General features: G+C 35.7%; 1 protein-coding gene across 1 annotated transcript in view; it reads left to right on the top strand.

Moving 5' to 3' along the window:
* The window catches only part of ly75 (lymphocyte antigen 75), a 45,394-nt gene extending 21,447 nt beyond the window's left edge, over positions 1-23,947 (top strand). The window contains 21 exon segments of the mRNA XM_048172054.1: positions 1,320-1,443; positions 1,747-1,782; positions 1,877-2,046; positions 7,247-7,314; positions 7,515-7,591; positions 8,429-8,565; positions 8,650-8,758; positions 8,872-9,035; positions 10,038-10,167; positions 10,256-10,476; positions 12,159-12,321; positions 12,424-12,582; positions 15,531-15,647; positions 16,650-16,838; positions 17,095-17,318; positions 17,422-17,532; positions 17,534-17,606; positions 17,708-17,866; positions 18,368-18,490; positions 20,517-20,699; positions 22,644-23,947. Of these exon segments, the coding sequence (XP_048028011.1) occupies positions 1,320-1,443; positions 1,747-1,782; positions 1,877-2,046; positions 7,247-7,314; positions 7,515-7,591; positions 8,429-8,565; positions 8,650-8,758; positions 8,872-9,035; positions 10,038-10,167; positions 10,256-10,476; positions 12,159-12,321; positions 12,424-12,582; positions 15,531-15,647; positions 16,650-16,838; positions 17,095-17,318; positions 17,422-17,532; positions 17,534-17,606; positions 17,708-17,866; positions 18,368-18,490; positions 20,517-20,699; positions 22,644-22,816 (2,910 nt within the window). The 3' untranslated portion in view covers positions 22,817-23,947.
* The last annotated feature ends 1,479 nt before the right edge of the window (positions 23,948-25,426 follow it).

Here is a 25,426-nt window from a genome sequence, read left to right as displayed (position 1 = left end):
CATAGGAGCATAATGAATCAGTGTATCGAATCAGCTGTTCGGAGCGCCAAAGTCACGTGATTTCAGCAGTTTCGCGGTTTGACATGCGATCCGAATCACGATTCGATGCGCTGATTCATTATACTCCGAAGCTTCCTGAAGCAGTGTTTTGAAATCGGCCATCACTAAATAAGTCGTTATTTTGGTTTTTTTGGTGCACCAAAAATATTCTCGTCACTTTATAATATTAATATTGAACCACTGTACTCACATGAACTGATTTAGATGTGTTTTTAGTACCTTTATGGATCTTGAGAAAGGAAATGTCATTGCTCCCTATGCAGGCCTCACGGAGCCATCGGATTTTAACTAAAATATCTTAATTTGCCTTCAGAAGATTAACAAAGGTCTTACGGGTGTGGAACGGCATGAGGGTAAGTAATAAATGGCAGAATTCTCATTTTTGGGTGAACTAACCCTTTAATGAATAAAATATTATGGATTTAATTTTATTTGACAATAAGCACCACAACAGTAAAGTCAGACAGATTCATTTTTGTAGACTAATTTTGCTATAAAACACTAAAATAACACGGTAACACTTTACAATAAGGTTCCGTTTGTTAACATCAGTTAACTGCATTAGTTAACATGAACTAACAATAAAAACTAACATTAACTAATGGGACCTTATTGTAATGTGTTACTAATAATGCAATAAACATTATCTAAACAACCTACAATGTTACATTAAACCCCATAATGTGCTTAACTGAGCACAAAAATAATAAGAAACATAACTATTTAAATAAAATATAGTGAAATCTAATGTATCACACAAACATTTACTTACAAAAACCATAATGTTCACAATATTTTAATGTAAAAGTCAAATTTTTGCTTATATAACTTATATTGAGCTAATGAGCAGGCTTTTACTGTAGAAATGTATTATTTTTTCATTAAAATGACTGAATATGTGAGGTTGATGTTTCAGTTTCATTGGGATGTGTAAATGTTGAGGAGAGGGCAGTAATTGACACAAAACTGTCTATCACCGTTGGCAAACAACAGCCAATCAATGATCAGAAACCTAGAATAGTCACAGCATGACCTACATATGGCCTCCACCTTCTGTTTGGCAGTAGAGAGAGAAGGGAAATAACTCAGATCGATGGACTGTCATCAAACAAGATTCAAATACAACAAATCAGAGGCATCAACCTGAAAAACATGGACAGTAGATGTTAGACTGTAGAAGTTTAATTTGAAGGCCATTTTGAATTCAGACAGCTTGTGATAATTATTACTATGTTTGTGTTTTTGTGTTATCTCATCAGACTTTGAAAGGAACCTACAGACCGTTTCTCTACTTTTTCTTTCATAATGTTCTTCCACGGTCTTTTTATCCCAGCACCTTTCACTGTGACGCCAAACTGGAATGGGTGTGTCAGATTCCACGAGGTAAACAATACCCAGCAACTTTTAAAACCAGTTCCTGGCAAAGTTTCTAAATTGCTAATATTTTTAGTTCTTACATAGATTATATAGATTCTATATTTGCTTTGCAAACAAAGCATTTGTTATCTAATTTGCAATTAAATGAGTTTGAAAAGTTCAGTCCCATTCATTGAGATTGTATGTACTGTCAAAGTATGACAAGTATGTTCAGAATTTATCCCTTTCTGTTCTAAGAAAAAAATAACAGCATACAAGTTTTTAACAAAAAGCATATTGTGATTTCATGGTGTCTGGATCATTCTTTAGGTCAAACACCAAAAACACCAGAGTGGTACAACCCAGGTAGAGGATTCTTTTCAAATGACTAATTTTTTGTTTATTATGTCATTTTTTTGTGTGGAAATTAGTGACAGATTTTGTGTTTTACTACTAACAGATGGGCACCATAACACATCAGTGTTTATAGATGGCCAGGAGTTCTGGTTTGTAACAGAGCCAAAGTTGTCCTTTGATGAGGCCGTGTTGTACTGCAGCAGCAACAACAGCAAACTCGCTACACCCGCCAGTTTTAATGCGGCCCGCCAAATTCAGGATCAACTTCCTCAGGTACAGTACCATAGGAGGCAGATGTTTGAATTACAGGGGAGTTTGGGTGGTCTGACCCCTTAAAGGGTTAGTTCACCCAAAAATGAAAAATCTGTCGTTAATTACTCACCCTCATGTTATTCCACACACGTAAGACCTTTGTTCATCTTCGGAACACAAATTAAGATATTTTTCATAAAATCTGATGGCTCAGTGAGGTCTGCATTGCAAGCAAGATAATGAACACTTTCAATGCCCAGAAAGCTACTAGAGATGTATTTAAAACAGTTCATGTGCCTACGGTGGTTCAACCTTAATGTTATGAAGCAACAAGAATACTTTTTGTGAGCCAAAAAACAAATAACGACTTTATTCAACAATATCTAGTGATGGGCGAATTCAAACACTGCTTCATGAAGCTTCGAAGCTTAATGAATCATTTGTTTCGAATCAGAGGTTTGGAGCGTGTATCAAACTGCCAAAGTCATGTGATTTCAGTAAACGAGGCTTTGTTACATCAGAAGTGTTTCGAAAATTTCAGTGGTTTACCAATGTGGGACGTGACTTGGGCAGTTTGATATGCGCTCCGAACCACTGATTCGAAAAATTTTCTTTTTTGGGTGAATTAACCCTTTAATTAAAGCTTTAACTTCAGAAGAATGTCAAAACAAAATGTTTGTGAGGTCTTAAAAAGTAGTAACTAGGGGTTGAACGACTTTTTAAAGTCGACATTTTTGTAAGTCATGTCGACGTCGACTAGTCGATGATGATGTCATTAATGAACAAATAAAGGGCCATTTATAGTTTTTCCATTCCAATGCACTCCTTTTCCTTTGTATTTCTATGTAAATACGCACTAGACGGACGAGTATATGACACGCATGTCACAGCGTTCTAAAAACGTGGTGCTCAAGTATAAATCAGTTCAACTTTTAAAAAACGTGCCTCGAGACCTTGCGTTTTTTCCCTATTCCACTGTCCACGTTTCGGGTTTTGTGTGAAAGACCTCGAGCTGAGATTTGAACGCAGGTTGCCTTGAGCACAGCTATGGCACATGACACAGCGCTGCCCACAAGAGTGCCTCAAGGATGACGCATTTTTGTAGGCAAAATCCGGAAGCGAGTTAGCATTTTAGGACTTCCGGTTCCAACGCCGTCAAGTCTATGGGTTTTTTGAATGGGTTTTTGCTAAATCGCCTGAAATAAGGTCTGTGGTTAACAAAGCCTCTAAATACTTTCACGTTTTGATCTATGATATAAAACACACCAGTTATAACCCACTTTTGATTTTTTTAAACTTTTACTGTGTCTTAAAATCGGCGGTTGCTAACAAATTGCTAAAAGGGACTACTTCCTTAGACGTCATCATTAAAATCGGGACATTTGGACAGCATTTCTCATGAAAAAGTGGATAAGTATTAATAACAGAGCAGATCATAATCAGCGAGTATGTTTTTAAATAAAGTTGTTTTCTAAATAAAGTTTGATGAAGCTTGGTGGTGACAACGTTGATCTGCGACTATGGTGTGCTGTAGTCCGTTTACAGCCTACTGTTAGCCTTTTATATCTGACGACTTGATTTAGGCTTCAAAATCTATAAATGTTGTGTTAACTTGTAAAGATTATCTTGATAGACTAAACGTGTAAGTGTCATAACCCTTTGTTAAACACAGGGCTTATTTTCTGCGATTTTCCAAAAGTCTATGGGAAAAATGCATAGGCTTTCAACCGAGGGAACCCGTGCGCCGCTAACTTCCGGGTTGGCCTACAAAAACGCGTCATCCCTGGGGCAATGAGTTTATTTTTATCAGTTCTTTTATCTTTGGGTCGTTATATTTCTCACAGATTTTTGCTCGTTCTAAATCAGATACAGATAAAGTAGCACAATAAGTAAAGATTAACGTTACATTTACATGAATGCATTAGTGAGAGAGAGATTGCGTGTGAATTCTATTTGGCAGCGTCTCTCTACTGATAGTGAAGCTGTGTGTTTTAGTTTCTAAGAAATATATATTTGAACTTTTCAGTTTCTAAGCTACTTTATTGATAAATCACAGAACAGTGTTGACAATAATGATTCTGTATGTGCGCGATCTATCTGCACATGATCTGTGCGCTACTGTCGGTGTGTGTGTGTGTAGGCGTGCAGTTTAGAATGGCGACTAACTTACCTGTCAATTAGCTGTTTAAAACATGCATTCACCCGATGAATATTGAGCATCCAGATGGTATAATCAAACATATGTGGAGCTCTCTCGGAGTATGCATTTATTTGTCATTAACTGGATATAGAGCGTAAAGGTGAACTTCAAAGATTTCTTCTGTTGCACCCTCTATAGCAGGGTTGCCAGTTTTTCACAACAAAACCTGACCAATTGACCCTTCGCAAAGACCCACCCCCCTTAGTTGCTATTGCTTTGTTCGACAAGCCATGGCGCTGTCACGCCACACACAATGAAAAATACAGCGCGAGCAAAGAGGACACTGACAACACGTCGACAGACAAGACAGAGCAGGTTACTTATGATATTAAACAAAGTCCCAGCTTTCAAATTGTGTAATTTTTTAAGAGATTTGAACAATAAAAACCATTTTGTGGCTCTTTAATGTGTCGTGACAGATTGCTGTAGCGCCTCAGCTCAAGCGGGTCGTGAACCGATCATCTCTTCCTTCTAGTTAATTTATAGCATCAAATAAACATGAATGAGCATGAAAAGGAATGTTGTTTCAAATGCAGAAAGAAGTCAGTACACACCATTTTTCAAGTTCAAGTCCACTGAGGTTAATCTTCTAACTCCTGACTGCTTTGTCAGACAAAATGGCGGATTCGGCGTTATGATTGGTTAGATCGCTTGTCAATCAAACTCCTGGCGAAGGGTCAATTGCTCCTCAAAACTAGCCCAAATCAAGCCCAATCGCATTTCACGGGGGTCCCATGGTAAAAATCGTAAAAAAAAAAAAACGTTTTTTGCAGTGCTCCCCTGGTAAATTTCACATTCCAGTGGCTAAATATCACGTTATTTTGGGACGATTCAACCCGCAGACATGAAAAACAACCCGCGGCAACAGCGTAAAAGTAGCCCAATTCCATGGAAAAACTGCAGACTTGGCAACACCGCTCTGTAGGCCATGACCAGCGACTAGTCAATGTCATGCTTAAAGCGTCATGGCAGAGCATTAAAGTCAACTAACTGACTAGTCACTTAGTTGGTGAAACCCCTAGTAGTAACACAAATAAACAATATTTGATTTGATCGATTTAATTTGATTGAAAATACAGTAAAAACAGCAATATAAAACGTACCAAGCACAATGTTTTCTCACCATTGCTGTTTTCTAACATGCACTCACCGTGTTCGGCTGGTCTTGCGGCTACCAAGTCGAGTCAGAGTCAATACAGATTGTTTCAAAGCAGCTTTACAGAGATAAACAGGAAAATAATGATCTATGATGCAAACAAAGTTCAGTTCTGCTTTTAAGCAGCTCTAAAAAGACAATAGTGTCATTATTCAGCTCAAGTCAGTTCAGTGTTGATTCAGTTCTGTTCAATAACTGTTTAAATTATGGAATGAGTTCAATTTAGCTGTAAGCAGCTCTATAGAAAACAATAGTGCTGTTATTCACTTTGGCCCTGTTAATTACACCTGGTATTAAGATGCATTTTAGTCGATCGGATCACAAGTATAAGAGATACATTTGCGTTTACACATGGTGTTTTAATCTGTCTCTTCTGTCCACTTTTGACCACTTCTGTCCTGCTTTATTTCAGGGGAGGGTCTATGGGTGGGTAAATGTAGGGGCTTTTTCAGATCTTTTGGTCTAAGGGGTGAAATAAGCTCACGCAATCTACATATGAACACGCCCGGAGAGCAGCAGCTTTCATTTCTGCTCTGACAGCCGCAAGACCACGACGAACACTGTGAGTGAGTGTTAGAAATCAGGAATTGTGCTTGGTATGTTTTTTCCTCTTCAAGCCAAACTTGTGTCTTCAGCAGACAAAATTTAGATCCCGTCTGGCTAGCACGCTTCCCATAATGTTTACGCGTTAGGTCAGTAGGTGGAGAGTAGGTCTTTTGTGGCTGTTCGAATGCATTTTCGACTACCTCTGGAAGTGGTCGAAAGTGGACAAGCTCAAAAGCCATGTTTACACCGGTATTTACAGTTTTCCACTTGTGATTGGATCGACAGAAACGCGTCTTAAAGGATTAGTCCACTTTTAAATACACTTTTCCTGATAAATTTACTCACCCCCATGTCATCCAAGATGTTCATGTCTTTCTTTCGTCAGTCGAAAAGAAATGAAGGTTTTTGAGGAAAACATTCCAGGATTTTTCTCCTTATAAAGCATAAACGGTTGTATTTTTTTCGAAAATGACCGATCGATTCGCTAGATAAGACCCTTATTACTCATCTGGTATCGTTTAAAGCCCTTGAAGCTGCACTGAAACTGTAATTTTGACCTTCAATCTGTTGGTAGCCATTGAAATCCACTGAAAACAGTGGTGTAATCGTCCAGCACAATTCAGTTCAAATTTTGTTCTCATCCAATAGTGTCAGTGCCGTCATTTCAATAATGTTATTGATTATTAAAATGTTTAGTTAAGGGGTTAGTTTACCCACAATTGAAAAATCTGTACTCATTACTCACCCTCATGTCATTCCAAACCAAACCAAACCCGTAAGACCTTCGTTCATCTTCGGAAAACAAATTAAGATATTTTTGATCAAATCTGAGAGGTTTTTTTTATCCCCCATAGAAAGCAACATAAGTACCACATTCACATAAAAAACTCTCGGATTTCATAAAAACATCTTAATTTGTGTTCCGAAGATGAATGAAGGTCTTATGGGTGTGGAACGACATGAAGGTGAGTAATTAATGACAGAAATTACATTTTTAGGTGAACTAACCCTTTAATCACAAATTTACAAAACTAAATTAAACTCATGTGGAAGTTGCGGTCATATCTATAGCAACGCTCAGCTATGGGTGCATTTATCACTATTGGGCAATAGAAAAAAAGTATCACTTTTATATACTTAGTGTATCAAAAATTAAATCAATTATTTGTTTCTTTTTTAAATATTCTGCTGGCAGTATAGTAAGAAACAACCCTATACTCATAAATGTACAGTGTTTGATCCACAACACAAGTAGAGATATGAGTATGTGATTGTTCAAATCAGCCAGTAATAAAACTAATTTTAATGATCTGCTGTAGCATTCAGGAAATGGCGTTGTGAGGTGGTGGGCAGACCTTCGTTACCCTGGTCCTCATGTTCCCTTCATGTAAGTTCTGGTTTATCATACCTTATCTAAACCAATTTTATTTATCATTTGTTGTCTTTATATAGAGAGCCTTTAACTGGAATTTGTAGATGTACGGATGTGGTTTGGATTAGGGGATAGAATACAGTTTGTACAGTATAAAAAAAAAAATATGAAAAGGAAAACACGGAAACCCAACATGTGTGTTTGTGTGTTTGCAGGTTCACCCCCATGCACTACTATCATTCAGCGTTCCTGGGCAGGTGCCCTTCTATCACTCCTATTTCTATTGAAGCCGGTATGATTTCAACATCTTGCAGAATTTATCTTGGAGCAGCTTGACATGTTTTTCATTTGAAGATGTTTCATGGCTCATTTGAATGACTTCCCTAGTTGTAGCACAATGGAAATTCCTTTGAATGCCGTAAGACCCATGAATCACTTCTAGCTTGGTCAGGCCAAAATTTTTTATTTTTTTTTTCAATTGTCTTGGTGACATTTTCACTGATCCTGAGGCAGAAATGAAAAATTTTGACTAAATGTCAGTATAAATTTTATAAAACAAACATTGAACAACAAAAAAACATTGCTGTTTTTAACTTTTTTGTATTCTTACATCACTCCATTTTACTATAAATATTTAAATATTAATTTATTTTCCTGTAGCTCAAACAATAGAGCATAGAGCTAGCCACACCAAGGTCATGGGTTCGATTCCCAGGGAAAGCAAGAAATTATAAAATGTTAATGTCTACCTTGAATGCAATATTAGTCACTTTGGATTAAAGCATCTGACAAATGCATAAATCTGATTTAAATAAATAATATTTATAATAATAATAATTTTTCTTCCAGACACACTACCTAAAAATGACCCCTCCCAAATGTTATTATTACTATTACATAATTATAAGGTCCATTTTGTACAAGAAAAGCCAATAAAGCATTTTAATTGCTTAAATAATAGAAGAAAAGAAAGACAAATTTATTTTTAAAAGATAAGAAAGTGTTCTAAAAATGTAATAATTTGGAATAATAGCTCTCTGAACTGACAGCAACCATTATGATTTATGAAGCAACTCAGATGATCCTCTTTAATCTTTTTTTGTTGTTGTTGTTGTTGTTCTCTCTGTAGGTTTCAGCAGAAGCTGTAATGAAAGACAGCCATTTGTGTGTGAGACCATGAATGTCACCTCTGCGGAGAAAGGAACCCCAGAACCGCATATAAAAGGCAGCCAATGTGAGGGCATTTCCCAGCACTTCAAAGACAAGGTCTGACATGCACACATAGCCAATCACATTCCTTGAAATTTGAACGTGTGTTTTTAATGACATCATTGTATATGTGTATTGCAGTGCTACTGGCCTTTATCTAAGCCTTATTTCAGAAACTTCAAAGAAGCCAATGAATTTTGCCAAACACTGAAAGGCACGTTGGTCACCGTATCGGACCAAGTCGAACAGGGTTGGTTTGGTTTTATATAGCATTAAAATCTACCAAAAACCTATTTAAATATAAAACACATATTTAACACGCTTAAACAACTTTCCCATCCTGTGCATTTTCCCTCCATCTAGATTTCATCACTACAATGTTACCTAAATTACCTGAGCAACCTCCGAAGATCTGGATTGGTCTGAAGTTCAAGCTTCATGACACTCAGTGGGTGGATAACTCACCAGTTGCATATCTGAACTTCAATCCTCTCCTGCATGGCCAGTTGCGACCCATATACATCAATGCAAGTCTCCATCTGCTTTGAAAGTTTTTCTGCAAATTATATTGTTGACCTCAAAGAATTGGAGGAAATCAGGGTTTTTTTTTTTTCATTGTCTATGTACAGCATTTGTGGCATGTGGTGGATTATACAGAGAATAGTTTTGTTTCTCATTTTATAAAAATGGGAAACATGTTTAGAATAACACATTTCCAATGAAAGCCTAGCTTCTTCTTTTTAGAGATTGTTTACCAAAAATTAAAGCCTCAGAATTGAATACTTTTATTCAGCAAGGATGCATTATATTGATTAAAAAAAGATTTCTGTTTTAAATTTTAAAATATTAGAAATAGAAATATTTCTTGAGCAGCAAATCAGCTTATTAGAATGATTTCGGAACAATCATGTGACACTGAAGACTGGAGTAATGATGCTGAAAATTCATCTTTACCATCCCAGGAATAAATTACATTTTTATGTGTATTACAATAGAAAATGGTAATAATATTAATCATTTTACTGTATTTTTGTTCAAATAAATGAAGCCTTGACTTATTTTAAAAACATTAAAAAAATATATATATATATATACAGACCCTAATCTTTTGAATGGTACCATAAAAGCCAGGGTATTATCCATGATATTGATCCATCCAACTCGTAATGGTCTTCTGAAGTCATACAATAACTTAAAAAAAGGACATGCGAGAACATTTTTGTCAGTTTTGAAGCTTGATAGCCTCAGACCCTTCACTTTCATTGTATGGAAAAGAGCATCATGAACATTCCCCAAAACATCTCTTTATTTGCTTAATGGAAGAACTCACTCTAATGCAAAATGAAAATTGGAGGAACACATTTTTTTTATTCATCTCCCATACGACATGTCATGTATTCAGTTGCTTTGACTTTTAATATGATAAGCAAACATTCAATTTTGAATTTTCCTTAAAAACATTTTGAGGTCATTGAGTAATCACAATACACTTATTCTGACGGTCCTTTTCCTCTTGAATTGCTTGGCAGACGTTTGAACAGGACTCCCTAGAGCTCTGTGCCTACATGTACAATGATGATCATTCTGACATGATTGGCACCTGGGACTACACCTCCTGCTCTGACCGGCAGAATATCAGCATCTGCCAGCATTATGCAGGTATGAACCACCAGCGATCATCTCAGTGATCTCTATGTTATATGAAATAGCATTCTGTTGATTAACACCCAACTGACAATTTCCCCAGATAAACCAGAGAAACCTAAGCCTGAGGATGACTTCACGGTTCAAAATCATACATTTAAGGTGGTACAGCAGGACAATTTAACATGGACAGAGGCTCTTCGGTTGTGCCGGAGCAAGGCTATGGACTTAGCCAGCATACCGAATACATATGTCCAAGCAGTGCTCACAGTGCAAGCTTCTCGAAGAGGACGGCCACTCTGGATTGGACTCTTTAGCGAAGATGTGAGTGAAAATCACACACCTGATGCTTTCTAAATCACTGACATACACTACCGTTCAAAAGTTTGGGAGTCGGTAAGGTTTTTTAATGATTTTGAAAGAAGTCTCTTTTTGCTCCTCTGTGTTGTTCTTCATCCACACCGAACAACAAATCCGTTTAACCCTTGTGCGGTCTTTGTTTGGGAAGTACATTCAGGGTCTTCGGGGTCTCCATAGACCCCAGGCAACAAAATGCAATTTTGTAATAAAATACTTGTTTTTTTTTTAAACAAATGTAATTTTATTCTGTTTATTAATGTTTTTACTCCATGTTTGTGCAGTTTTTGGAGGATTTATCATATTTTTAAATTAGCTCCACTATTTGCTATGTGCTGTTTTGCTATGTGCTATTTGACTGATTGAAAGACATCTTTTCACAAGTATTCTTCAGTTGGATTCATATCTAAATATTCTGAAATCACAATTATAACAATAAAGGCTACTTTTTGTCAAAGTTTAATATTTTTGTAATGAAAAAAATCAGTTTTTCAATATTGTTACATTATTATGAGACTCCACTTAGAAAATGGACAAAATTCATCCTCAAAATCAACATTTTTGAAAAACTTAATTTTTTTCAGTACAAAAAAAATGCTAAACTTTGACAAAAAGTAATTTTTATTGTCTTTTATTGTCATAACTGTGATTTCATAATATTTAGATATAAATCCAACTGAAAAATACTTGTGAAAAGATGTCTTTCCGTCAGTCAAATAGCACATAGCAAATAGTGGAGCTCTGCAGCCATCTACTGGTAAAAGTGATATATTTTTTTTTACTTTTATAACTGCATTTTCCAAAAGATGGGCAAAAATCATACACTAAACCATGTCAAAATATCCATGTTATCCCCATGAATGAAAGTTAGAAATGTGGGTCTTTTATAAAGTGAATTTTACATAATAAGCTGTTTTTGTATATAAAAAAAATAAACAAAATATTTATTTATTTATTTATTTATTTATTTATATAAATTTAAAAGATATGACAAATCCTCCAAAAACTGCACAAATATGAAGTAAAAACATTAACAGAGTAAAATTACATTTGTTTTTTAAAAAACAATTATTTTGTTACAAAATTACATTTTGTTGCCTGGGGTCTGTGGAGACCCCAAAGACCCTATAAGGTTAAAGAGTCCTATTTATTGTGTGTCCATGTAATGGAAAGAAATTCAACACCTGACTATGCTTCCAGCTGAGATTGGAATCTGCTATTTCTCAATATTTCAGTGATCTGCTATTTAAAAATGCTTATCAATTGTTTCAGTATTTGTTTTATATATTTTTTCAATACTCTTGTGCTGCTGTTGTTGGAAAAATGTAGGTTTTATACTATATTTAAAGATTGGAACATTAGGTCTTCATTTTCTGACTTGCTGTGTTTAAGCATTTGCAAATAAGATGAGAAAGATCCATGATTTTGGTATGGGGTAAGCTTATATGAAAATAAAATTTAAGCATTTTAGAAACGTGTTAATTGACTGCATTTTGAGCGACATGAATTGTGTTAATGGTATGGTCACAACAGACGGATGTTCTGCTAAATGTGTTTAGAGTTTTGAAAATGTGACCTACAGAATGGACAAAAGTAAGTTAGCAATTGAAAAAAAATTTAATATTTTAATATTAATATTTTTAATTAAGGAAGGGGAGCACTACCGCTGGACAGACAACAGTCACACTGAGTTTAACCGCTGGTCATCTGAAGCCACCAAAGGGCCCTGTGTGTATCAGGACACTGATGGTTTCTGGAAAGCCACCGAATGTGAAGAAGAGCTTTCAGGAGTGATCTGCCACATCCCACACAGTGAGGATTATTTATTCCAAAGATAATTCAATTCATAATTGCTAACTGCTTTTCATTATTTACACATATGTTTTGCTTTAAAAATGCATTTTGCCATAACAGATAAGACCGTCACTCCTGAAGTGGATTCGGTCACATGTCCCCACAAAAGCAATGGACAGAACTGGATCCGCTTTAAGAAAAACTGCTACACTTTACTGCTGGGGTCCTCCAGGTGGGGCAACAAAGACATCAGTGACCAGCAGATCTGCAAGACTCTTGGTACGGATGGTTCTTAATCATATCAGGGACTTGAAATATTAGATGAACTATTCTGTAAAACATCTTGTTCATGTTTCCTTTTATGTTGTGTGATGCAAAAACTTGGGAAAATGAGATCCAGGCTGATGATAACGTTGATGAAAAATTATTTATTCGTTACAATTAAATTTAGCCTCACACGCAAACTTTAATCGATAATGAAAATACTTAATAAAACCAAAAGGTAAAATAACCATCATAGAGGAGTAGTCAATAGTTAAAGATAAATTTAGTGTATTGTAAAATCCAGAGTATTATCTAATAGATGGAGATCAAAAAGAATTAAAACATTAAGACATTTGCAGATAAGAGAGAAGAAGCAGAAGCCCAGGAGAGCAAAGGAGAGAAAAAGCTCTATTATCAACAACTCAGTCCATATTATACCATAAGCATACAGGGAGATTCCCAACCCACTCAAACTGATGTTTTTGTTAAAATGAAAAAGGTTAATTTCACCCATTACGTTGTCCACTGGTCCAGTGTCAAAAATAGTTGTTTTAACCCTTAGGGAATTTTGCAAATCTTGCACTATTAAATGTCAGCAGACAATAATTCTGAAAAACACCACTTCTGCAGTACTTGGCAGGCGTCCAATGTCTAACCACAAACGTGTCAGTGTGACCTGTCACACTGGAACACTTTGAAGAACAACTGAACATAACAAGCATACATACTCTTAAAGATAAAATAAGAATAACCATAAAGGTACAATAACAAGTAAATACTTGAAAATATGATAAGAAGTAATATATATAAAATATGAGTACATAAATATAGGAAATCAAAAGTGAAACTGATAAATCATTAGCCATAAACGATTAAAGGTGCCCTCGAATGAAAAATTTAATTTATCTTGGCATAGTTGAATAACAAGAGTTCAGTACATGGAAAAGACATACACTGAGTTTCAAACCCCATTGCTTCCTCTTTCTTATGTAAATCTCATTTGTTTAAAAGACTTCCGGAAAACATGCGGATCTCAACATAACACAGACTGTTACGTAACAGTCAGGATCATTAATATGTACGCCCCCAACATTTGCATATATGCCAGCCCATGTTCGAGCATTAGACATGGAAAGGCTGTATTAAGGTCTGGATCTGTGCACAGACAAGGTAAGCAAGCAAGAACAACAGCGAAAAATGGCAGATGGAGCAATAATAACTGGCATGATCCATGATAGCATGCTATTTTTAGTGATATTTGTAAATTGTCTATCTAAATGTTTCGTTAGCATGTTGCTAATGTACTGTTAAATGAGGTTAAAGTTACCATCGTTTCTTACTGAATTCATGGAGACAAGAGCCGTTGCTATTTTCATTATTAAACACTTGCAGTCTGTATAATGCATAAACACAACTTCATTCTTTATAAATCTCTCCAACAGTGTAGCATTAGCCGTTAGCCACAGAGCATAGCCTCAAACTCATAGAGAATCAAACGTAAACATCAAAATAAATACTTTACTCACATGATTCAAAGCATGCACATAGCATGCATGACGAACATCTTGTAAAGATCCATTTGAGGGTTATATTAGCTGTGTGAACTTTGTAAATGCGCTGTAATATAGTCGAGAGCTCGTGTGGCAGGGAGCACGCGATTTAAAGGGGCGGCGCTGAAAAAATCAGTGTATAGTTAATGATGTATGTAAACATAAATATTAAAGGTGCCCAAGAATGCTTTTTCACAAGATGTAATATAAGTCTAAGGTGTCTCCTGAATGTGTCTGTGAAGTTTCAGCTCAAAATACCCCATAGATTTTTTTAAATTAATTTTTTTAAAAGCCTATTTTGGGGCATCATTAACAATGCACTGATTTAGGCAGCGCGCCGCCCCCTTAAATCGCGTGCTCCCTGCCACACGAGCTGTCGACTATATTACAGCGCATTTACAAAGTTCACACAGCTAATATAACCCTCAAATGGATCTTTACAAGATGTTCATCATGCATGCTGTATGCATGCTTCGGATTATGTGAGTAAAGTATTTATTTGGATGTTAACGTTTTATTCTGAGTGTATTTGAGGCTGTCCTCCGTGGCTAACGGCTAATGCTACACTGTTGGAGAGATTTATAAAGAATGAAGTTGTGTTTATGAATTATACAAAGTGTTTAAAAAAGAAAATGGCGACGGCTCTTGTCTCCGTGAATACAGTAATAAACGATAGTAACTTTAACCACATTTAACAGTACATTAGCAACATGCTAACGAAACATTTAGAAAGACAATTTACAAATATCAGTAAAAATATCATGATATCATGGATCATGTCAGTTATTATCGCTCCATCTGCCATTTTTCACTGTTGTTCTTGCCTACCTAGTCTGATGCTTCATCTGTGCACAGATCCAGACGTTAATACTGGCTTGTGTAATCCCTTGAACATGGGCTGGCATTATGCAAATATTGGGGGCGTACACCCCGACTGTTACGTAACAGTCGGTGTTATGTTGAGATTCGCCTGTTCTTTGGAGGTCGTTTAAACAAATGAGATTTATATAAGAAGGAGGAAACAATGGAGTTTGAGACTCACTGTATGTCATTTCCATGTACTGAACTCTTGTTATTTAACTATGCCAAGGTAAATTCAATTTTTGAATCTAGGGCACCTTTAATTAAAATGATGCATCCAATGGTCAATATTCATATTCATGCATTTTTATTAATATTTATGTTAATCGTTTATGGCTTATGATTTATCAGTTTCACTTTTGATTTCCTATATTTATGTTTTCAAAGTTTTATGGTATTCTGAAACAGCAACTCTAATCAGCCGTGGTCGAAGCTGTTGTAAAATGTCTAAAAAAACACAAATACCAATGTTTAATGATTTCTAGGTAGCATTACCTGTCATATCTAAATTTCATGATGTTTTATTATGGTAATCTTGCCTGTATGTTTTAGCCGGGTATGGAGAAATCCTAACCATTCGTGATGAGACGGAGAATGATTTCATCATGCAGCAGTTGCAGCCGTTCAAAAGCTTGGTGGAGTTTGTGTGGCTGGGAATGAATAAGACAGGTAAGATGATCACTTCTTAAAGTTCACCCTAGTAAAAAAGTAATATATTTAAAATACATTTATTTCATACTAAGTATAGTTTACATCTATTAACATATCTGTTCACATTAAAATGTGTTTGAATGTTACTAATGATAAAGGATTGTATGATCTTTGAATAAAATCTGTCTTTAAAAGCAAGATATACCTATAGTATACTTGCAATAGTTCCACTTTAGCACAATCAGATATACTTTAGTATGTCTTTAGTTGGACCTCAGCACTACTTCCGCACAGTTAAAGTATAAAATTAGTTCTTTCAATTTAGCAGACTTCACTTTAAGTATACCAATTTAGTATGCCAAAAGTACAGTTGCAAAGTATTTTCATTAAGTACATAATATGTAAATGTTTTTGTATTTGTAGTATAGTTGAAATAAATGTATTTCAAATACATTTTAGTATATTTATTTTTCACTAGGGCAATCCTGTCAGTTGTGTTATCTTAAATAGCCAATTATCAGACTAAATATTCATAATGTTTATACACTACACAACTTGTAAAATCTGAACTGATTTTAAAAAACTAGACATGACATATTTACAGACTTTGTAAATGGTTAGAAGTATAAATGGGGCATCACACACTACCAGACTTTTAAGTCATTCCAAATTCCTCCAGAAACATTCTTTTTGCTGAGAAATGCATGATAATTGAAAATAATGTGTTCTAAATTTGGCTCAAAATATCAAACCTGTTTCATCTACTCTGACTGGATGGAATCATAGTCCGACTCTAAAAAATCTGAGTTTGTGCCCATCATACACTACACAATTTACTTCCCAAAATCTGCAGACTGGCTCTGACTTTTACTGACTAGCGTTGACTTCTCCAGACTGTTAACTGGGGCAAAAATCTGTCCAAAAAGTCATGCCAGCCTTTATGGGGAAAGATGGATTGAGTAAGAAAGTATCAAATAATGTAGCTGTTAATTTTTGCCCTGTATGATGTCTTTGTTTTAGATGAACAGCTGAAATGGCTAGATGGCAGCAATGTGCAGTTCTCCAATTGGAAATATGGTAAAAGACCAAACGTCACAGAGCGCTTCATGGCTGGCCTCAACGTGATTGGAGAGTGGGAAATAATAACAAACCAACAACGTTTCAATGTCTTCAGACAGCGAAGTATTGTGGTGTGCAAGATTGAAAAAGGTAAAGCAACACCAACGAGTTTTCAGCTTGTTTTACCCTTTATATACAAGTATATTTTTACTTATATGAGATATATTTATTAAAAAGTGTATGTCACACTGCGGAATTATTTAAAGACCTAAAACCATAATTGGGAAGTTATTTTTTAAAATTTCAGATTTTTTTGATTATTCGAAAGTTCAAAGTTGTAGCCACTGTTAGCCAAAATTATTGATGTTGCATGTTATTTGTCAGCTTACGAAAATGTATTTTACAGATCCCAAAGATGAATTCATGAAGGATGTGGTTGACGTTAATACTCCGGAGGGCATTAGTTACCGTCGAGTGGCCAAGAAAATGGACTGGTATCAGGCACTGCAAGAGTGTGGCAGCAATGGAGGCCATCTTGCCAGCATTAGTGACAAAACGACTAACGACAACATGGCGCTGATCGCCAAAAGGGACGGCTTTTCACTGTGGATTGGCCTCTCCAAACAAGATGTATGCAATTTTTGTGATAACAGTAACAATTGACAGCGATTAATAACTGTAAGCTTTTGCTCTTAATTGTTATCGTTATGAATTTGTTTGGCTCATTCTCTAGGTAAGTGGATGGCCCTATGAGTGGTCAGATGGGACCCCGGTAAAATTCAATCCAGATGGTTTTGTGAATGACGGCCATGGTTCTGAGGAAAAGTGTGTGTTTGTTGACTCCAAGAGGCACCTGGTCAACTGTTAACTGCCATGCAGCCCTAGAAGGGGCCATCTGCTACAACCACATCAGTGAGGGTAAGACAAGCACTCAATAAGACAACACAAATGCAACTTTTGTTTGGAGAAAAAAAAAGATCAGTTTGAAACTGGTTTCTCTTTTATTTATTTTTTTCCAGGAACTAGAGCACATCTCTCTTCTCAGTCCAGCAGCGCTTGTCCCAAGAGTGATGGTCAGACCTCTTGGGTCTTGTTTAAAGATAATTGTTATGCTTTCAACATGTACAACTACTCTGTCTTTACCATGGAGAGTGCCAAGAACGTGTGTCAAAAACTGGGTGAGTGTACATATTCTGTACTGCTGTGTCTTTAGCAGCTTTCACCTAGTGTCACATCAGATTTACATCTGTTGGATGATGGGAAGCGACAACACACATGCGGATGACCACAGTTTGTTTTGTTTTACATGCTATTTAGGGGCATATCTGAAATTTTTGTTACCACGATAATAGACCAAAATGAAATAAACACTCAAATAATTGTGTCAAGGTTTCAACCAGCGGTATACAAAATCGTGTGCCCTTAAAAGTTGCAATTTCAGCCATCACTTGCCATTTTTCTGTCCAATAAGCATCAGATGGTGGGTAAACAGACTTGGGTAATCCATGGGCCTGCTGTCTGAGACTGATACTAGCTTTCAGTGGCATTTTACATGGTTACTGTTATTTAGCCCAGTTTGTCAAATTCAAATCTCAATATAATCACTAAAAACTGCACAAACCATCTAAAATCAACCTGAAAGTGTCTAACATCTTGTATTCCTCCCATATAACCGGCAGATTCTTCATCCAAGCTGTTAACCATCAAGAGTAAAGAAGAGAATGACTTTGTCTCCAACTACATGATTAAGAACCCTTCCATCACCAGCCGAGTGTGGCTGGCACTCAACATTGACGACAAAGGTAATAATGATTGATCTGCCTTCAAGCTCACCATGTCCTTATTTATTTAAAGTATTTTAAAGCACCTTTGTGTTTGCCATGTAAATAGCCATGATGCTAACTTGGCGTAAAAACGTAAAGGTGCCCTAGAATTAAAAATTGAATTTATCTTGGCATAGTTAAATAACAAGAGTTCAGTACATGGAAATGACATACAGTGAGTCTCAAACACCGTTGTTTCCTCCTTCTTATATAAATCTCATTTGTTTAAAAGACCTCCGGAAAACAGGTGAATCTCAACATAACACAGACTGTTACGTAACAGTCGGGATCATTAATATGTATGACCCCAATATTTGCATATGCCAGCTCATGTTCAAGGCATTAGACAAGGGCAGCCAGTATTAACGTCTGGATCTGTGCACAGCTGAATCATCAGACTAGGTGAGCAAGCAAGGACAATAGTGAAAAATGGCAGATGGAGCAATAATAACTGACATGATCCATGATATCATGATATTTTTAGTGATATTTGTAAATTGTCTTTCTAAATGTTTCGTTAGCATGTTGCTAATGTACTGTTAAATGTGGTTAAAGTTACCATCGTTTATTACTGTATTCACGGAGACAAGAGAGCTGTCGCTATTTTCAGTTTTAAACACTTGCAGTCTTTATAATTCATAAACACAACTTCATTCTTTGTAAATCTCTCCAACAGTGTAGCATTAGCCCGTTAGCCACAGAGCATATAGCCTCAAACTCATTCAGAATCAAATGTAAACATCCAAATAAATACTTTACTCACAGGAATCGATGCATGCATGCAGCATGAATGCCGAACATCTTGTAAAGATCCATTTGAGGGTTATATTAGCTGTGTGAACTTTGTTTATGCACTGTATAACTGCACTTATAGTCGAGAGCTCGGGAGGGCAGGGAGCGAGAGATTTAAAGGGGCCGTGCAGCCTGAATCGGTGCATAGTTAATGATGCACCAAAATAGGCAGTTAAAAAAATTAATTTAAAAAAATCTATGGGGTATTTTGAGCTGAAACTTCACAGACACATTCAGGGGACACCTTAGACTTATATTACATCTTTTGAAAAGACGTTCTACGGCACCTTTAAACAAACAAACATCAATAATTTTATCCCTTAAAACTCATCTTTGATCACCAAAATTGATTTTTTTTCATGCCTTAAATGGCTTGAATGTAACTCTACTGTACACCCTTGCCTTATTTATTATATGGGGTTGTATGAATATGCTAATAAGCCCCGCCTCCACTCACTCGCACCTGCTCAGAGATCCACTCGGTCAACTTACTGAGGTAAACGCTGCACAATGGTATCTCTTTTTACAACGTCGGAGACATAACGGTAATTATTATGATTAGCCTGATATGCTTGACTATGTTATCAAACAGATAATAATGTGTTGCTAATGTTACACAAACCATGCTCTCGTTCGCCATCTCAGAGACAGACAGCTGGCTTCTAAAAATCTATATCCTTAGAAATGCACTGAACAGCTCAGGACATCAGTGGAGAAAGGCACATAGTTATTCGTAACATCGTAATGTACATCATACACCCACTATATCACTAAATCTATCTGATTTTTCATATCAGCAGAAAATTTAATCGGGATAACCTGGCTTTTCTTGAGACTGCCCTGCTTCAGAACGGTCATAGTTAATGATGACCGCCGGCATGTTGACATGATTGGTTACAAGGTAGTTTGTGACGTAAGAAGCTCAGGCGATTTCAAAATGCGTTTTTGAGACTTTTTAAAGACAAAATACTCTGCAATGGTGTTGACTTATGAACTTGCACATGGTTTGTTTTAAAGCATATTAAAAATGCCACATGGACATATAAACAACATTAAAAACTTGATTAAAAACTGGACTTTTAAGACTTGAAGAGTTCTATATTGCAGCATGAATCATTAAATTACACAGTGTAAAAAATAGAAATGTTTACAAATGAGAAGAAATAAGCTTTGTAGACTTATTTCAGTTCTGTAAATCTTTGATTCCTCTAAGGTAAGCCCACAGGTTGGCAGGATGGCAGTGAACTGGACTTCTCTAGCTGGGATGCAAAATCAGGGCCGAAATTATCACAGCAGGCATCGCAGATCTGCGCAGTCATGGTCTCCAGCAACGGCAGCTGGACCCAAGCCAGCTGCTCTGACAGCCGCAGCCGAATCGTCTGCAAAGCACCTGCCCGTGAGTCCTCAATTTCTCATCTTGAAAATGGCTCATAATATACATATAATCGATAACAAATATAGAATAATAATATACAATAAAGTTAAAATTATATATAAATAAATATAATGTATATTAATTATATAATTATTAAAATAATTCATTAATATAATATATACAATGTACTGTAAGTATAATATACAATAAAGTTGATCAAATAAAAAATAAAAAATGTATGTGTATATATATATATATATATATATATATATATATATATATATATATATATATATATATATATATATATATATATATATTGCCATAGAGATATTTTTAATATTATCTCATAATTTGGCAGCAGGTATATTAGGCTGCTGTCACTTTAAGACCTGACGCACAGATCCATTATACTGTTAAACATGTGTTTTCTTTCTCAACTGTTGACGGTCCTTTAAACGTATTTACATGAATACTCGCCAAGAACGGCATTTTGACATTTTGTGTGTATTTGACTGTTTAAGCGCAATAAGTAGTGAAAAAGAACTCGATTTAGTACTGAGAGGTGGCTTTATGCGTGCACGCTTTAGGTGTGAGCACAAAATCTACAGAAATTAGTAAAATTATGCTCAATATGTGCAATCCCACTTCGAAAATCAAGCCCTGCAACACCAACAATATTCATCAAGTGAGTGAGGGAGGGCAGGTTTGTGTGTCAACTCACTGTTGCAGAGAGTGAAAAAGCGTGGCTAGTAACATGTATCTATTCTGCGGAAAATTAGTATTTGAAGCATTTCAGTTGTTTCAGTATCGTTATGTATCGATATTTTTGATAACATTACATTGCACTTTCAGATGGCTTTTTAATAGACAATTGAGAAAAATATATATTTATATATAAAATTGAACCCGCCAAAGTAGCTAGTAGGAGTGATTGCTGAAATCCACCTACATTTGGAGGGTTGGCGGGTGTCAATGTCAAGCCCCGTGTGTGTGTGTGTGTGTATATATATATATATATATATATATATGTATGTATGTATAAAACAGTTAGTTCCTGTCCTTGATTTTGATTGGTCAATAGCTGTTTTATTCATGATTAAACACTGCTATGACCGCTTCACCCAACGGTTCTGTGTATCACTACACAACACCCTTAGCAATCACTCTTAGCAACGTAAACTGTTTGTTCTCAGTTGATATTGTTTCATTGAAGCTTACTGTATTATGTAGAAGAGTATTGTGAGAAAAAGATTCGAGTGAGCGATTTTATTACCTGCATTCAGATTTATCATTTTCCTTCAGGTCAGTCCTATGTTTATAATAAAAAATCTGTTTAAATGTCCTGATGTATTATCTTGTCCTTTTAACAGTTAAGGGGTTTTCCCGTGACTGACAGCGCTAGTCAAAGTTTTTGTCAGTTGTGTCTTGTTCCGTGTTCACAACAATTCAGTCTTTTCAATATAAATGTCTTCACTGACACACTCATAATAACAGTCTTTGCCGCCATCTAATGGCGTAATAATGTAACTTCTGTTGCTGTTCACGGTCAAGGGACTATTTTTTCTGGCAGAAGGAAGGCTTTAGTAAAAGTTTACTTCATGAAAGTTGCATTGACGCTTTGCATTGTGCCCTTCAGCTGTGACTTATTCACAATACAGTGCAGCCTCTCATACCTTATTGCTTATATATATATATATATATATATATATATATATATATATATATATATATATATATATATATATATATATATATAGTATGTATATAGTATAGTAAGTACTGGATGCTTCAAAATGTGCTTCAACTAAGTATTAGTTTAGGGGTGTGCACACTTATGCAGTTAGTTATTCCCAGTTTATCTAATTTTTTTTTACTAAAATGTGTTATTTTGGTTTTCAGTGTCATTGAAAATTTAAAACAATGGAACATTATGGAATAAAATGTTATATATTGCATGTGCAGATCCAGGTAGTCCCGTGGCTTTGATCTTCTTCATCATTGTCTTCCTCTGCATCATCGCTGCAGTCTCCTTCATCTTTTACCAGAAAAACAAGCATCGCTTCCATTCGACTGTACGTTACCAACGCAACTTTGATGACGCGGACAGTACGAGTATGATCAATGATGCAGAATGACGCCTCAACTGAATAATGTCAAATTAAATGGTAGCTATGATGTGCCTTTTACTACAAACGCTCCTCTGCGCCATCAACAGAAACACCAGCTTCCTGTGGTTCAAACTAAGGTTATTTATTATTATTGACCAATTATTCACACAGCATGGCTTCAATGGGACAGTTTGTGTAAATGAAAATAATAGTGCGGATGTTTGGAGGTTTTAATGTTTAAATTAAAATGTCTGAAATGCTTGTGTGTATTTTAATGGGAGGACTGCTGGTACTTACTGTACTATAAAAAGTTGATTGTGTTATTTTGGCTTTTCTTGAAATGATGTTATTAAATCAGGGTTTTTCACTCCTCTTGAGCAGCACTGAATATTAACTTGCGCTTAGAGCTGGGAAGATTTTAAGATTGTACATTTTGGGAGCTTTTCCTCTTTTCTTTTTGAAGATGTGATTTTAACAGAGCGACAAGGATCCCAAAACTTTCATTCATAGTTATTGTTTTTCTTTCTTTTTTTCTTATTTGATTTCTTAATGCCACTCTTTGAAATGTTAATAGATTTATTAGTCATCACTTAATAGAACATTCCTTTCAAACTTGCAATAATGGTGTTTTTTCACAATGTTTTATTTTCCTGTGATGATGTATCATGTACTTCTCCTGACATTTATGGATTGGTTTTGCTTTCAATACAGTAATATCAGAGTTCTGTAAAACAGCTTATTGTAAAGCAATAAACACAGTGCACTTAGTGCAGCACAAGATGCTAATGATAAAATGACAGTCAGAGATTATATCTATGCACTCTTATGCTTAATTTACTCAAACTACTGAAATCTGATGCACTTTAATGAGCTGTTTGAATCTAACTTAGTGAAGAATTTAGTACATACTTTGTAAATATTTTATTATATTTTGTTGTTGCTGTTGATTGTTTGATTGTTTGTTTGGGTTTTTTTTTCCCAAACTACACCAAAGATGATTTGGAAATTGATGGTAATATATTACAAACCCAAAAATGTTCTCTAAAGACAACGCTGCTTTTGTATATTTTTTCTTGTCTTTGATTTGATTTACATATCACCTTTCCTCTGTTTTGACCACAGCAGAAGATGCTCAATAAAACAATGTACGTCTTCTAATAGTATGTCCTTTCGTTGGTGAATATTAAAAGAAATGTTTTTGGGTCAACAGTTTTAAAGCGTTAGTTCAAGTCTCTTCAGAAAATTTGGACTAAACAACTCGATTCATATGGATTAGTTTTCTGATTTCTTTATGAACTTTTTGAAGCGCCAAAGTGGTAGTTGCAAAGGCAGTCAATGGAGGGATAGACATCTCTCAGATTTCATCAAAAAGATAAACAAAAGTTCTTACAGGTTTAGAATGACATGAGGGTGAGTGAGTAATGACAGAATTTTCATTTTGGGGTGAAATATCCCTTTAATTAATTTATTGTTATAGTTGCAGTATTTGTTAGTATCTACATGTTGCTTTAAAGGGTTAGTTCACCCCAAAATGAAAATTCTGTCATTAGTTACTCACCGTCTTGTCGTTCCAAATCCGTAAGACCTTCGTTGATCTTCAGAACACAAATTAAGATATTTTTGATAAAATCCGATGGCTCAGTGAGGCACTTTCAGATGCCCAGAAAGCTACTAAAACATTTAAAACAGTTCATGTGATTACAGTGATTCAACCTTAATATTATAAAGTGACGAGAATCCTTTTTGTGTGGCAAAAAAAAAAAAAAAAACGACTTTTCAAGAATATCTAGTGATGGCCGATTTCAAACACTGCTTCATGAACCTTTCGAAGCTTTACGATTCTTTTGTTTCGAATCAGTAGTTCGGATCGTGTATCAAACTGCCAAAGTCACGTGAACTATTGAAATTCCGAAATACTTATGACGTAACAAAGCCTCATTTACTGAAATCACGTGACTTTGGCGCTCCGAACCACTGTTTTGAAACAAAAGATTCGCAAAGCTTTGGCTTGTTGTCGTTCCACAGTGTATCCTGGTGCCATTACTTCCCCAGGTTAAACAGCACACACGTACATAGCTGTCCACGTGATGTAAAATAAAATGGCACTCATTGAACCAGGCGACCTTCTTCCACTGTTCCAAGGTCCAGTTCCAATGCCCGTGTGCCCATTGTAGGCACTTTCAATGGTGGACAGGGGTCTTCATAGGCACTCTTATTGGTCTGCAGCTACGCTGCCCCATACGCAGAAGATTGCGATGCCCTGTGTGTTGTGACACATTTGTCACATAACCATCATTAAATTTTTGTGACTTATTTCTGAGCCCATTCCAAATATCCTTAATTTGATTAATTTCTATGGCACATTTGCAGGATATAAAATTAATTGGGACAAGAGTGTGTTGATTCCAGTTACTATCAAAGATTCTTCTTGGCTTCATCATTTGCCCTTTAAAATTGCTTCAGAACAATTCACATACAGTGGTGATCAGAATGATTGGCACCCTTGGTAAATATGATCTGTAAAAATAAATCTGCATTGTTTATCCTTTTGATCTTTAATTCTTAAAATTAGCAAAAGTCTAACCTTTCATTGAAGAAAAAGAATTGAAAGTGGGGGGAAGTCACATTATGAAATAA

Source organism: Megalobrama amblycephala, linkage group LG21 (assembly GCF_018812025.1).
Source record: "Megalobrama amblycephala isolate DHTTF-2021 linkage group LG21, ASM1881202v1, whole genome shotgun sequence".
NCBI classification, from domain to species: Eukaryota; Metazoa; Chordata; class Actinopteri; order Cypriniformes; family Xenocyprididae; genus Megalobrama; species Megalobrama amblycephala.
Note: the sequence above shows the minus strand (reverse complement) of the source record. Positions and strands in the feature narration are given on the sequence as shown.